General features: G+C 34.0%; 1 protein-coding gene across 1 annotated transcript; it reads left to right on the forward strand.

Annotated features, from left to right (window-relative positions):
* Positions 1-1904: 1904 nt before the first annotated feature.
* On the forward strand, positions 1905-12315 carry LOC132545383 (apoptosis inhibitor 5-like). Its single transcript, XM_060209065.1, has 13 exons — positions 1905-2047; positions 2540-2701; positions 3462-3627; positions 3774-3925; positions 4505-4645; positions 5148-5213; positions 5665-5859; positions 6241-6419; positions 7808-7901; positions 8585-8704; positions 9369-9421; positions 10102-10256; positions 10604-12315. The coding sequence occupies exons 1-13, from the start codon at positions 1979-1981 to the stop codon at positions 10663-10665; spliced, it is 1614 nt and encodes a 537-aa protein (XP_060065048.1). The 5' UTR covers positions 1905-1978; the 3' UTR covers positions 10666-12315.
* The last annotated feature ends 1514 nt before the right edge of the window (positions 12316-13829 follow it).

Genomic DNA, 13829 nt, shown 5'->3' on the forward strand with positions numbered 1-13829 from the left:
TACTATTCTTGATGTACCTAGTATTATAAACAAAGTGGTCAAGAGAAAGGTCTGGTTGTACAATAGAACTGACACTGACGGACTCAAGAAATTTATTTCTGATATTCCATGGAGCAATGTTTTGGGGGGCTTTAATGATGTAAATGATATATGTGAATTTTAGCTGCTAATATTTTAATTGCTGCTAATACCTGTATTCCTTTTAAGGAAGTTCAAATCCGTATTCATGATACACCTTGGATGAATAACACTGTACATCGTCAAAAAAGAAGGGATAGATTGAAAAAACAATATATACGGAGAAGTAGTGACTATAATAAACATAGATATCAGAATGCAAGAAATAAGACAAATAATATGATTAAGCGGGAAAAAGAACTTTTTCATGAAAATATTGATTCTTTTATTGATAAATGTAAAACCGAACTTAAAACATATTGGAAACTGTTGCGTCATATGATGAAAGGTAAGAAAAACGTTGAAAACCTCCTCTTTATGATGAAACGTCCCATGAATATACTTTTAATGACAAAGATAAGTGTGAGCTCCTAAATGACTATTTTTCCTCCATATCTTCACTTTCCGATAATGACAAGTATGTACCTCACTTAGAGAAAAGAACTAATTCTACTCTTTCAGATCTTATCATTTCACCTACTGAAATTGAGGATATAATCCACTCACTTCATGTAAGTAAAGCTTCAGGTCCAGATGGAATTAGTCATAGAATGTTGAAAATCATTAGTAATTTCTATACCCTTTCTATTATCTTTAATTTTTCACTTTCCCGAGGCTCTTATTCCAATAAATGGAAATTTGCTAATGTAATGCCTTCTTCAAATCCACAACAAAGTGTCAAACTACAGACCTTTCTCTCTTCTTCGTTGTATCGGTAAGCTATTTGAACGCGTGGTGTATAAACATATATAACTTCCTTTTTGATAACAGGCTAATTTACAAATTTCAATCAGGTTTCTTTCCTAATCATTCTTGCACTCATCAACTTATTGAGTTGTATCGCACTCACCAACTCAGCTTAGAAAAATATGAACATAATGCACTTGTGCTTTGCGATTTCTCTAAGACCTTTGACAAGGTTTGGCACACTGGCCTTAAATATAAACGAAAACAATATGGAATTAATGGTAAACTTCTTCAATGGTTCTTTAGTTATCTTTCCAATAGAACACAATCTGTCTTTATCAACGACTGTTGCTCTTCTGTGAACACACCCAAGCTCTTGTATTTGCTTCTTAGGCCATTTTCAAACCCAAACTTTTACAAACGACACACAAGTCGGAATAGAACCTTTCGAAACAAAAGAATTAGATATAGTATTTACATGTAGGAAACAAATATTTTCTCTTTAAAAGTTGCATCATGCAATCGTTTCATCTTTCTAGGAGATATTCAGCAGGTATATGCCAATTAAAGCAGCTGAAATAGCACCATCAGTGGGCCGGGCAGGTGCGGAGTGTTGTTTTCTGTCTCAGAATATGGTGTTATCCGCTCAATAACTTCTAAACCAAAAAATGTTAGTAATTATATATTTCACGAATGAAAACTGCAAACATTTGATCACCGAAATGTGTTAGTCATTACAATCTTGCACTTTACATACAAGAGATATCTAGATTTCTGTATTTAGAGTTGACTCCCGAAGCACATATGAAATTTGAGAAACGTCTACAAAGAAATAGCGATAACAATTTTTCATGTGCCAGACGGACAAACCACAATTTGAACAGTCCATAAGGTAGCGAAAATGATATAAATATCAAGGATGCAGCACAAGGGGGTTGAAGAGATGTCCGAACGGTGTGATTTCAAGTCATTTTTTGATTGAGCTAGTCGAACGCGCCTTTCACAGGAAGTAGAAAACGTAGCTCCTGCGTACAATATACTTCCGGAGCCGGGACCCACGCGCAAGTTGTGGTTTCGTTGTAATTTTACACTTCGAAATAGTTGTCAGACAATCATGGTGACCATAGAACAACTCTACAAAGATTTTGGTGTTCTTGCAGATGCTAAGGATAAGGCAGGCGAGGTAGGTGTTTTAGTTATATTGCCAACAGTGCAAACGTCATCAAAAACAATCGTGCAATTTTGTAAGTTCTGACTCTGAGTGACATTAAGAGCTTGATGCATTACATATTAATCATAATGTAAAATAATTCAACATTCTGCTAAGCAATACCATTTCTTAATTATTTGAAGGCACATGATTAAGATATTTCTCACATATTGGATAATTTAGGGCGAATCCGGATACTTTCTTTGTGCAGAATTATGACAAATCGATAGACAGGTACACGTCTTTAGATTTGAGGGATTGCTTTTATGAGTGCGGATGATTTTAACCCCATAACTTCTGTTTATAGTGATGCGTCGGATTGTCAATGCGTTCTCTTGAATGCCAGTTGTCTCCAATTTGATAGAGAGGAATTTTATGATGAAGAACACTTATATATATGTATGAAACAAACCAGTCTGTGATATATCATGAGTATTGTAATACTAGATACGTATTTGATTTCAGCACGAGAAAGAATATGAATCCATATTAAGTGCCGTGAGTGGGGGACCATCAGAGAAGAGGCTAGCATCACAGTTCATCGTCAGATTCTTCAAGCACTTCCCAAAGCTGGAGCACACAGCTATAAATGCTTTATTCGATTTGTGTGAAGATGACGATGTCATGGTAAATAACAAAGAAAGGAAACATACTATCAGAGGAAACATATTTAAGTGTTTAAATTAAAGACACTTCAAATTTTCTCGAGATGTCTGATGACGATCAATAACTTTCATTAAGAGGATATTTAAATCACATCTGACTGAATGAAGTGAAGACTTAACTCAGATATTAACACCGTCTCCATTCTTTGCCAATGGCAAGGGTTGAAACAAACTTGTTACATGTAGGAATAGGCAACCTCATGGCTTTCTAGCTATAATTATGAGGTAAATAGTCATTAGAAACAACACAGGTACCTAATATAGACATTTGCATGTGGTTATAGAAGAAAAAATTGTGATATTTCATGTTCGATTATATCATAACATAAGTTAAAATTTTTGTTCAATTTATGGAGGGATTATTTGGTAAACAGAAAAGCTGTAAGTCATAATATAACAGTGGGTAAAATTGCAAAGTGTTGGATTGAAAGGGATTTGATAGTACATGTATCCAAAAAACTTTTGACTTTTACATTATCTTTAATAATAGTAGCCTTATCAGTATCAGTTTGAATCGTGAACTGATGTAATTACCCTAAATTTGATGAATTCCATTACATCTCTAGTAATTGTACTCACCAAATTTAGGAAATAGTCAACTGATTTGAACTTGCCTCAAAGTCTTACCATATTAAATGTATTCACAAGAAGCTATGGTAATTTTACAAAAGATATTGATTACCATTATGTTCATGGTTGCAACATAATATCAATTTGTTTAGATCCGGAAACAAGCTATCAAAGACCTGCCAACCATATGTAGAGTTGCCACAGAACATGTACCGAAGATTTCAGAGGCTCTAGCACAGCTACTACAGTGTGATGATGCCACAGAGCTCAGTCTGGTCCAGTCATCTCTTGTCAGTCTTCTAAAAATCAACACCAAAGGTAAATACAAATTCGTTGTGAAGTCATATAAATGCGTCCTCCTACATTGCAATTTCTTGTAATGAATTCTTTCAGTGGGTTTTGACTTTGCAAACTTGTCTCATTTCTTTCAAGGATGAAAACAGATTTTGCTCTACAATTTCCAGGTACTTTACAAGGTTTATTTACTCAAATTATGGGAGAAGATGACACAGTGAGAGAGAAAGCCATCAAATTTCTGGGAGCCAAAATAAAGGCTTTACCTGAAGAAAACTTGGACAAAGACACAGAAGATTATTTAGTTGCAGAGTGTAAAAAGGTCTGATTCACATAGTTTTATTTTAGTAATATGGTAATAATAGTTTTATTTCAGTGGCAGGGTAATTGATGTTGCAAATTGTCTCAATGAAATATGAAATTAATTTCTATATGATAATCAGGGGTCTTTCTACAGAAACCAGTCATAGGTCAGATAGAAGCCAGATCCTGTCTAAAGAAACTGGGACCTGTCTGTATTAACTAGTCGGTGGTCAGGTAGAAACTGGGACCTGTCTATAGAGACTGGTCAGTATTAAGGTAGAAACTGGGACCTGTCTATAGAGACTGGTCAGTATTAAGGCAGAAACTGGGACCTGTCTATAGAGACTGGTCAGTATTAAGGCAGAAACTGGGACCTGTCTCAAAGACCACTCACCAGTCAATTGTCAGGTAGAAATGGGAGCTTGTTACAATCTATGCTCATCATTTTATTTTCTTTATTAAAGAAGTTAATGAGATTATCCTGTATTCAGAAGTTAGTCCTTGATATTATATTGTAAAACATATATAAAAACTGATAATGTTGTTACGAACAAAAACATAATAAAATAACAATGCAATATTGTTTTGTTTTATGAAGGTGTTACAAGATGTTACAAAGGATGAGTTTATTTGTATGATGGACATCCTGAAGGCCCAGAAATCCATGAACACAGTACAGGGAAGACAACAATTGGTAGAGATAGTCACAGAACAGGCAGAATTAGACCAGGATTTTGTGGTATGATTAGTGATTTGTGAAGTTAGAAAAACATACAAACAGAACTGATAATTAACCAATTTCTTAGTTATTTTCCGTTGATTTTAAAAATTAATGATTGTATTAAAAGTTTGTGTCAAAGTAATTTGTATGCAGGAAAAGTCTGATCCAAAAACATAGTTACAATATACGTATTTGATTGACAGCGTAATTAGTAAAGATGTTTGAAGATTGTCGAAGATTGAGTACAGTCTTACAAGGGATTATAACCATGTGTATTACATGTTTGTGGCTTCATTTGAAAAAAATCTTTAATCAGATGCTAGTAATATAACATGTTCACCTGTCGGTACAATCAATATCATAATAAAGGAAAAACTAGGGAATATCCATGTACATCTTTTTATGTCTGTTCATTAGACCACTACACATACAGAAAAACTCATTACTGCAAATTACTAGGACTGATTTTTATCACCTCCAAAATACCTTCATTTTTCATGACAACTTAATGGTTTTGTAGGCTAAAGAACCAGACTGTGTTGACAAACTGATGCACTGTATTAAACAAGCTGTGCCACTGTTTTCAGTAAGTATGACATACAAATTTACTATGGTCCTTATTGTCTATGTTTCTCCGTTTGATTTCAAAGATATACTCGATAGCATTTCAAGTATGACAATTTTGATATTACAAGGAATCAGAAAACAGGTTGTTTTGTATTGTCATATTCAAATATAACAAATGGGAATCCCAAAATTAAGCATAAGTAATTATAACAATAAATAAGAGAAGGGATATGGCTATCAGGGTTCCTTGAAGTAAGTAAACCCAAAGTGTAGCAAGGATCAAGTATTTAAACTTAAAACTGAATTGAGAACTAAAAGATTGTAAAGATGTGACAATGTCTGACGTTAAAAAGATTGTGGAAGATTGTGCTAAAATAATCCTTGTGGAATTATTCAGATCTGGTAAATATCATCAATAAATATGCCAAATCCTTTATACTTTAATTTACATATCATCTTTTGATTTTCAGAAAAATGTACATTCAAAGGCTTTTGTTGGTTACATTTGTGATAATGTATTACCATCATTAGACGAACTTGCAAGTCCAGAGGAAGGAGTAGATGCTCAGCTAGAAATGTTGAAATTGTTTTCAGAGATTTCAGAATTTACTGGGGATCTGGAAAATTTAGAAGACCGAGTGACAAATGTATACAACTGTTTAATTGTAAGTGTTATTTGCACCCAAATTCATAGTGAAATTTACCTTTGTTTGGATTTTTGTGCAGCAATATTTGAGTGTGGAATTTATGCCTCACCCCTAGTCTTCAATGCTGCTATATATCTCTGTTTATAAGGACTCACCCAAATTGCAAAAAATGTGTCCTGAACCCTCCTGAAAAAAATCATAAAAAAATATCTGACCCTCTCATGAAGAAAACTTGTTTTGTTCATTGGTAGATATATTACATGTTTATTAGTGAAAAAAGTCAACAAGTATTCAAATTTTGATTTAATAAAAGACAAACATACATCGGAAAATGGCTTGTTGTTCAATGTCTATGAACTGAGTAGGTTTATGATTTAGCTCTGTATTATTCATTTTTAGAATTACATGCCTGTACCTCCAGCGGAAGAAAACGATGGACTTTCAGTGAACGAACAACCAAAATTCCATTTCTCTTTTGTGGAGTGTTTAATGTTTGCTTTCCATCAAATTGCAAGAAAATTACCAGGCTTTCTAATAGATGATGCTAATGCTGAGAGATTAAAGGATTTCAAATTAAGGTATTAATCAAATATATATTCAATATACCTGTACTACTTCAAATTTGTAACTATGGAACAAAATCATTACTAACCTGTATATTTTCATTGTACGAGTATTTACACCATATTTCAAGTTGTAGCATTATGACACAACGTTTCTGTGTTGTAACTTCCTTTTAAATGTTAAGTTGTAAGTACTTATTTTTTTATGTCCCCCAACTTATATTGTGTTTGCTCCATTTCTTATTATTATTATTTATATTATTCTTATTTCTTCCTCTTTCCTCCGCCGGTGAGGTTTCCGACGCGTTTCTCAAAAGCTATTGCTTGGAATTTAACAAAACTTCACATACATATTCATACATGCGAGGCGGAGTGCAGGCCCCTTGAATTTTTCCAATCGGTCATCTGAGTGGCCAGCTGTGGTCAAAATTTGGCCAAATTATAGATATTGTCCGGTTTTCATGAAAATTGGTATACATGTATTAGGTGGCACTAGGAGCAAAATGGCATAGTCCATTTTTCATTTGGCCATCGATCGGTCAGCTGTGGTCAAAATTTGACCAAATTTTAGGTATTGTCCGGTTTTCATGAAAATTGGTATACATGTATTAGGTGGCACTAGGAGCAAAATGGCATAGTCCATTTTTCATTCGGCCATCGATCGGTCAGCTGTGGTCAAAATTTGACCAAATTTTAGATATTGTCCGGTTTTCATGAAAATTGGTATACATGTATTAGGTGGCACTAGGAGCAAAATGGCATAGTCCATTTTTCATTCGGCCATCGATCGGTCAGCTGTGGTCAAAATTTGACCAAATTTTAGATATTGTCCGGTTTTCATGAAAATTGGTATACATGTATTAGGTGGCACTAGGAGCAAAATGGCATAGTCCATTTTTCATTCGGCCATCGATCGGTCAGCTGTGGTCAAAATTTGGCCAAATTTTAGATATTGTCCGATTTTCGTGAAAATTGGTATATATGTATTAGGTGGCACTGGCGGAGGATAATGGCATAGTCCATGTTTGGCATGACTGCAGGTCTGATTATTTTTATCATTTACTGCTGAAGGGGTCATTTTGGGGACATTTGTAATGGTCCTCATTACAATTAGTACTTATTACAAAGTGATTTAAACATCAAAATCATATTGGAAGTAAAGATCTTTTGGCGTTGTTGACTGGTTACTAGTGTTTTGTGAGATTTGGGTGTTTCATAGAGGTCCCAATATCTGCCTGTTTTGCCTAAACAGTTTTATTTCATAAAGAATTATATCGGAACTGAGAATTCTTAAATACCAGCAGTAAAGGGACTATGTTGTTTTATGAATACAGTTAGGTACTCCTTATGTCTTAACAGATTCAGATTTAAGATTGGATAAACATTTCCGTTATTACTTACAGATTACAGTATTTTGCTCGAGGTGTACAGGTATATATCAAACAACTACGACAAGCACTTCAGGGGAAGTCTGGTGATGTGTTAAAAACTGACGAGGTAAGTATTGATGCTACACACCTGTCGTCTTCTCTGTAACAGGTCTTGGTGATGTTTACATACCTTGTTTGTGAAATCTTCACTCATGTGATCATATTTGTGATTGTAAGCCATATACTAGTATTTTAGCAGCAATAGCACCAATTTTACAATATATAGTGATCAAGTTTGTGGTTTGATCACTACTCAGGGCAGTTTATGTTTCTTAGGAAACTGAGTTCTAGGTAGGTACTGCAGTTGCTCTGAATAGCTTGTGACAGGCCTCCTGTTTGTGCAGTGAGGTAACCACCAGCTACCTCAAGGAGACTTCACCTGTGCTTAAAATGACTCTGTTTACAGGTTGATAAACCCAACAATCTTATTGTGTTCTCTAAAAACTATTTCAAATGTACCATATTCAATTGTGTGAGAGCATTGCAATTATTTTTAATGAAATATGTGGGATTTTTTTATTGAAATGAATGTTTCAACAAACATTATTAGTGTGAACTTTGTTATTGTAATATAATGCGTGAATCCATTATTTTAGAATTAAAACAAATAAAAACTTTACATTTGTTTTAGTTTTGACATGTATTAGAGTAGATTAGAAATAACATTTTAACGAGGTTTATTTATAGCACTGTGTTGTATTTGTGATTTATGACTTCTGTAATTGATTTAATGTGTATTTACTATTCCAGAACAAAATCAAGGTTGTAGCTCTCAAGATCACCTCTAACATCAACACATTAATTAAAGACTTGTTCCACAGCCCCCCATCATACAAGGCCATAATGACTCTCTCCTGGAAACCTCTAGTGGTGAGTATTGCTGCCCAGGCCAACATAATGCAGACAACTTGTCTGCATTTTTGCTGTTGGTGTGATTTACTCTTAACAAAATAAAAAAAATATGTGAAATTTGGTTTATAGACTAACATACTGTAAGTCTCTTAATGTCAGCTAGATGATGAAGAATCAAATTCAGTTTGGGAAATGGATTTCTATCCATCTGATATCTATGCACTAGTATAAATACCTACTACTGAGCTACGACTTTCACATTACTTTTTGTATGTGCTGAAAAACCGCTTCCCTAATTCACGAAGTTTCTGTTACACCCATTTACTGGGGTAAACATATAATATTTCCCATATATGGCTTTATTGTTAAATTGGGCTTACTCTGATCTCTGCAAGCTATAATGGAAAGTGATATGCATGCATTAAATATTGAGGATGCTTTTTGTTTAGTAGAAACCAGTTAATCATTCTTTGATGAAATTTGAAAGTAAGATGAAAATGAAAAAGTATCTGTATCAAAGAACTGATGTGTTGAGAAATAAATGTAAGAGTGTTAGTGAATTGTGATGAAAGATCTATTCTGATTTTGAATGGCTTTTACTAAAGCTTGTGTTTGGTATCAGTGTCAAACTGTATGAAATAAACTTGAAGCAAATGAATGTGAATGAAATGTGAATTTCCAGAGACAGTCACCAGCGACGGCAACAGCTACAGACTCCAGTGCCACAGCCGCAGGGTATGTACCAGTTGCTTCCTTTTTCAGGAGTATTACCTTGATAATGTGTTAGATGTGGTTGAATTTGGAGAGAAAAAGATCAAGGTCATATCTTCTGATACTAAATTGCTTTGAACAATAATGATCAGTTCACCAAGGTAATCATTTGTCACACGATTTGTACATTGACTACAATTTATCCAAACAATATTTCCTTGATAAGTAAGATATATTCATAGATACTATCATAGGTTAGTTATATGTATGGAAGAAAGATTAAGCTTAAGCTTACAAACTAGATTATTTTTGGTATTGTCATAAAAAAATTCACATTTTGATACCTTATGTGATTGTTGACAACATATGTCCCAGTAGAATTATTGATACACTTAATTAGGAGATAATCAATATTCTGACATTAATTTGTACATCATTTCTATTTGTAAATGTTTCATTATTTCCTTTGGGGAAAGGGAACCACTCATTTCTATATTGTTTTTCTCTATATATTATTTATCATTTACTTATTTCATGTACAACAAAGCCAGCATTTTCCATTTTTTTTCCATTTTTCTTTTTTATTGGTTTCGTATCAAGACATTGTTCTTTTGTAATTGTACTTTGAGTCTTGATGAGAAGCCTATTCCTTCATACTTTTATAATGCACATAACTACTAACTGGCATGTTGGTTATATTTCAGGCAAAAGAGAATCACCCCTATCACATTTGGCTCAGGAGACAAATCTGCTAAAAAAATATCAAAACAAGACAGGTCGTTGTACTCACCGCCGAGTGGAAAGTTTAGTCAGAGGGCTGGAGCGTTTAAGGAAATGACAGGAAACACACAGGGCTTTGGTAAATTGTTTAACTTGAAAACATGAATGTATTACAGATCTGAAAATTTATTGAAATTATGTCTTTTGAAGATCTGTTCGAGGGGTTTAGAAGGCTTTGTTGGTTTTAATTATAAATGGAGAAAAAATATAGCGATTTTCAAAATATGCCTTGGGTCCTGGACTCAGCTTGTCAGTATTTTGTAAAGATGCTCTGTGGTTTAGTAAATGAACTTGTGAACATCTTGAAAGTGGTGTTCAGGACTGTACATTTCATTACATTTAAACATGGAGAAAACCCTCAAAGTATCAATCAGCATTGGTATCCATAACATCTGTTCATATATATGGTTTTCATTGTGGCTTCAGGAGGACGTGGGCGTGGTCGAGGAGGGAGGCGAGGTCGGGGTGGAGGTTACAGACAGTACTGACGTGCCATTCAAGGAAGTTAACCATCAACAAGAAAAGGATATTGTGGGATTTGGAAGCTATGTTATATTTATATTTGTTTTCATTTATGTTCATAAAACATTGCTAGAAAGTAAGGTTAGTATGAGTAAATTAGAATGGATGTCTGAATGATGGCTAGTTTATAGGTTCTTCCAGGGAAAGTTAAGTATGGAAACTAGCCATCAAAAGAAATTTAGTTATGGTAGAACAGTTCAAAATTTAAATGGACACAAGGTTTTTTTATGAAATGGATTAATGGATTTCCAGAAAACTGGATTTTTAAAGTATATAGAGACAGGATATAACTTCATTTTACAGGTAAGTTGACTTGATATTTACTACTTTGATCATTTTTGGAATTAAATTACGTATATGTATTAATTATAGATATTGAACTGGATTTTTATTTATATAAAGTAACTGTTTTTAACCAAGGTTTAAGACTGTATGGAATGAGACATTGAGAGCACTGTATGTAAAGGTGAGTTATATAAGACTGAAGTAGCTGTTATGTCTTAAGGATTGTACATGTAAGTATATTAGGTTTGTCCTCTATGTAAGTTTGTCAGTGGTTTTGACATCAAAGTGTAAGGATTGTTGGCAGCTATTGAGCAATTATCATTGACACATAAAAGTGCTGCTGGCATTTTTGTTCATCCTAATGGTACAAGCTTCCAAATCCCACATTTCTTGTCTGGTGGTTTCTGGCAGATGTTTGTATCCAGGAGCCATTTTTACCACAGGCCATATCTGTGACGAGGGAACAAAGATTGCTGAGGCTGCACTCTAACACTATGAAAGGGGAAACATCATGTATCTTGTTGGAAGCCTCTCCATATGGAATTGTGATACGATGGAGCATATCCGTAGCTCTGTTATATTTCTCAAAATACTTACAGACTAGTTAAAGATTATTCATTACATTTGTGTTTGTTTATGGTAAAGAATATGGCTTTTACCATATTTTTAAGATGAAGGATATGGATGTCTCCATATTGTGGACACTTGTGATGTACCACTGACTGAAGATGATTTCAAATAACTCATTGGTTTTGAGAAGATGGATGTCAAATTTCCATTTTCTTTCTTTTATTAAGAATTTATAGAATGTATATTTCCCTCAAGTGTAAGACAAATCTGATATAACTAGAATCTAGAGATATTGCGTAGGACTGTCACAAAATGTTAAAGCTTTTGTTTTACAAGCATATCTCTTTACTGTCCATTAAATGATACTTCATTTTTTTCTCCATGACTCCATTTTCAATGGATTATTAATTTCTTTTTTTTTTCTTGCTTCTGACAAAATTTTCAACTGAATTTTAGTGGCACATATATTAATGGTTTGCTATACATAACTCATAACAGCTTGAAAAGACAATTTCATGTGATCATTGTCATGTTTTACACTGTACTGTCATTGACTTGGTGTTTATGGTATACTATAATCGAACAGTTAGCATAGCACTGTTTAATTGATAATTCATTCACATTACAATCCATCATATGTCATATCACTGTAGGTTTGAAGGATAGTTCTACATGTAAATGACAAGGTTTCAAAAACTAGTTCTCATTTTCCTGCTGTAGCAGAGATGACATGTATTTTGAAAATAAAAGTGATTTTTTAATCTGTATCATTGTTATGAATGTAATGTATCGGTTCGCTGTAGCGTTGGTTACCGAAATAAGAATCAAAGTAAAACTATCGCCAATGTTACTCTAATATTCCATGTAGAGGAACCATACTACATCTGATTTCTATCCTACATATATGTAAAGGTTGGGTGGTCGGGTGGCGCAGTGTTAACGCACTCGCCTTTCACCTAGCCGACCGGGGTTCGATTCCCGGAACGGACGTGAAAAGGTAAGGGGTCACCTGTCCGACCGCGTGGGTTTTCCCCGGGTACTCCGGCCTTTCCTCCCACAATAAGGCCCCTCGCGCGCTTACATCCGGGCCAACAAGAGTGATTAGTATAAGTTTAAATAACTTGTTTCGCAATTGTTGTAAAACAAATAAAGTTTATATTAAAGGTTTTAACAAATCTGACCCCTGTGACCTTGAATATACGTCAAGATTATTTCTTTTCGCAAATTTTGTCAGGTTTTATCCTAGGATCATTCCAGCCAAATATCAAATCATTTGGTCAATTGGTCCATAGGTTGTTTAAAGAAAAAATGTTGATGACGAAAACCGCACCACAGCATAAGTCATTTGGCCCTTCAGGCCAGGTGAGCTAAAAACAGCTTCATTTTATGGAGGTAATGGTACAAGGATCGACAGCATGGTCAAGACCTGTAGGATTAGACCTTTAGACAAAGAAAAAAACAGACAAAACCATACAATATGTGCCGTCGATAATTTGACTGGTACATGTATCTAACAATTGGATTTGGCTTGATGATTACTTAGGTAATTAATAATATAACACGTGTCTTTGTATAGAATACAATTTATTTTTACTATAAATGATTTTATAAATGCATGATCATGGACGGAGGAAGCTGTTATTGTAAAAATCATACACAACCGGTAATTTACATAGACAAAATAGTGTATCAGGTATTCACTGTACACCAGCTTATCAACCACACGTCTTTACATCAGCATGATCGAAAACAAAAATGTCAAAACATGGGCAGTATTCTAAATTACTTTCATAACATCCAAGTAACTCAGTTTTTAATTTACTTTACCAAATTCATTGAAAGCGTAGGTCAATGGATGTAACTTCTGCACTCAGGAAAATTCCACACAGGTTTTCCTGTTTACAGTCTTAGGTTTGAGTGCTTGCTTTGATTGATTAACTTAACGTTAAAAACAAGCAGTGTACATAGAGTGTCAAGTTTACAAATCCAATCTTCATCAGACTCAACATCAAATGGTAAACAATGAGCACTCCAATACATACAGGAATTCAGTAAATACTGCTCTATATATATATATACAGGAATTCTGTTAATACTGCTATATATATATATACAGGAATTCAGTAAATACTGCTATATATATATACACATACAGGAATTCAGTAAATACTGCTCTATAGATATATATATATATATATATATACAGGAATTCAGTAAATACTGCTATATATATATACACATACAGGAATTCAGTAAATACTGCTATATATATATA

This window comes from Ylistrum balloti, unplaced genomic scaffold (assembly GCF_031769215.1).
Source record: "Ylistrum balloti isolate Yb309-2 unplaced genomic scaffold, AGI_CSIRO_Ybal_v1 Utg369846, whole genome shotgun sequence".
Taxonomy (NCBI): Eukaryota; Metazoa; Mollusca; class Bivalvia; order Pectinida; family Pectinidae; genus Ylistrum; species Ylistrum balloti.

Coding starts and splice junctions, on each gene's coding strand:
- LOC132545383 (XM_060209065.1), top strand. CDS start 1,979: ATGGTGACCATAGAACAACTCTACAAAGATTTTGGTGTTCTTGCAGAT. Junction 3,628..3,773: donor TCTAAAAATCAACACCAAAG/GTAAATACAAAT, acceptor TACAATTTCCAG/GTACTTTACAAGGTTTATTT. Junction 7,902..8,584: donor ATGTGTTAAAAACTGACGAG/GTAAGTATTGAT, acceptor TTACTATTCCAG/AACAAAATCAAGGTTGTAGC.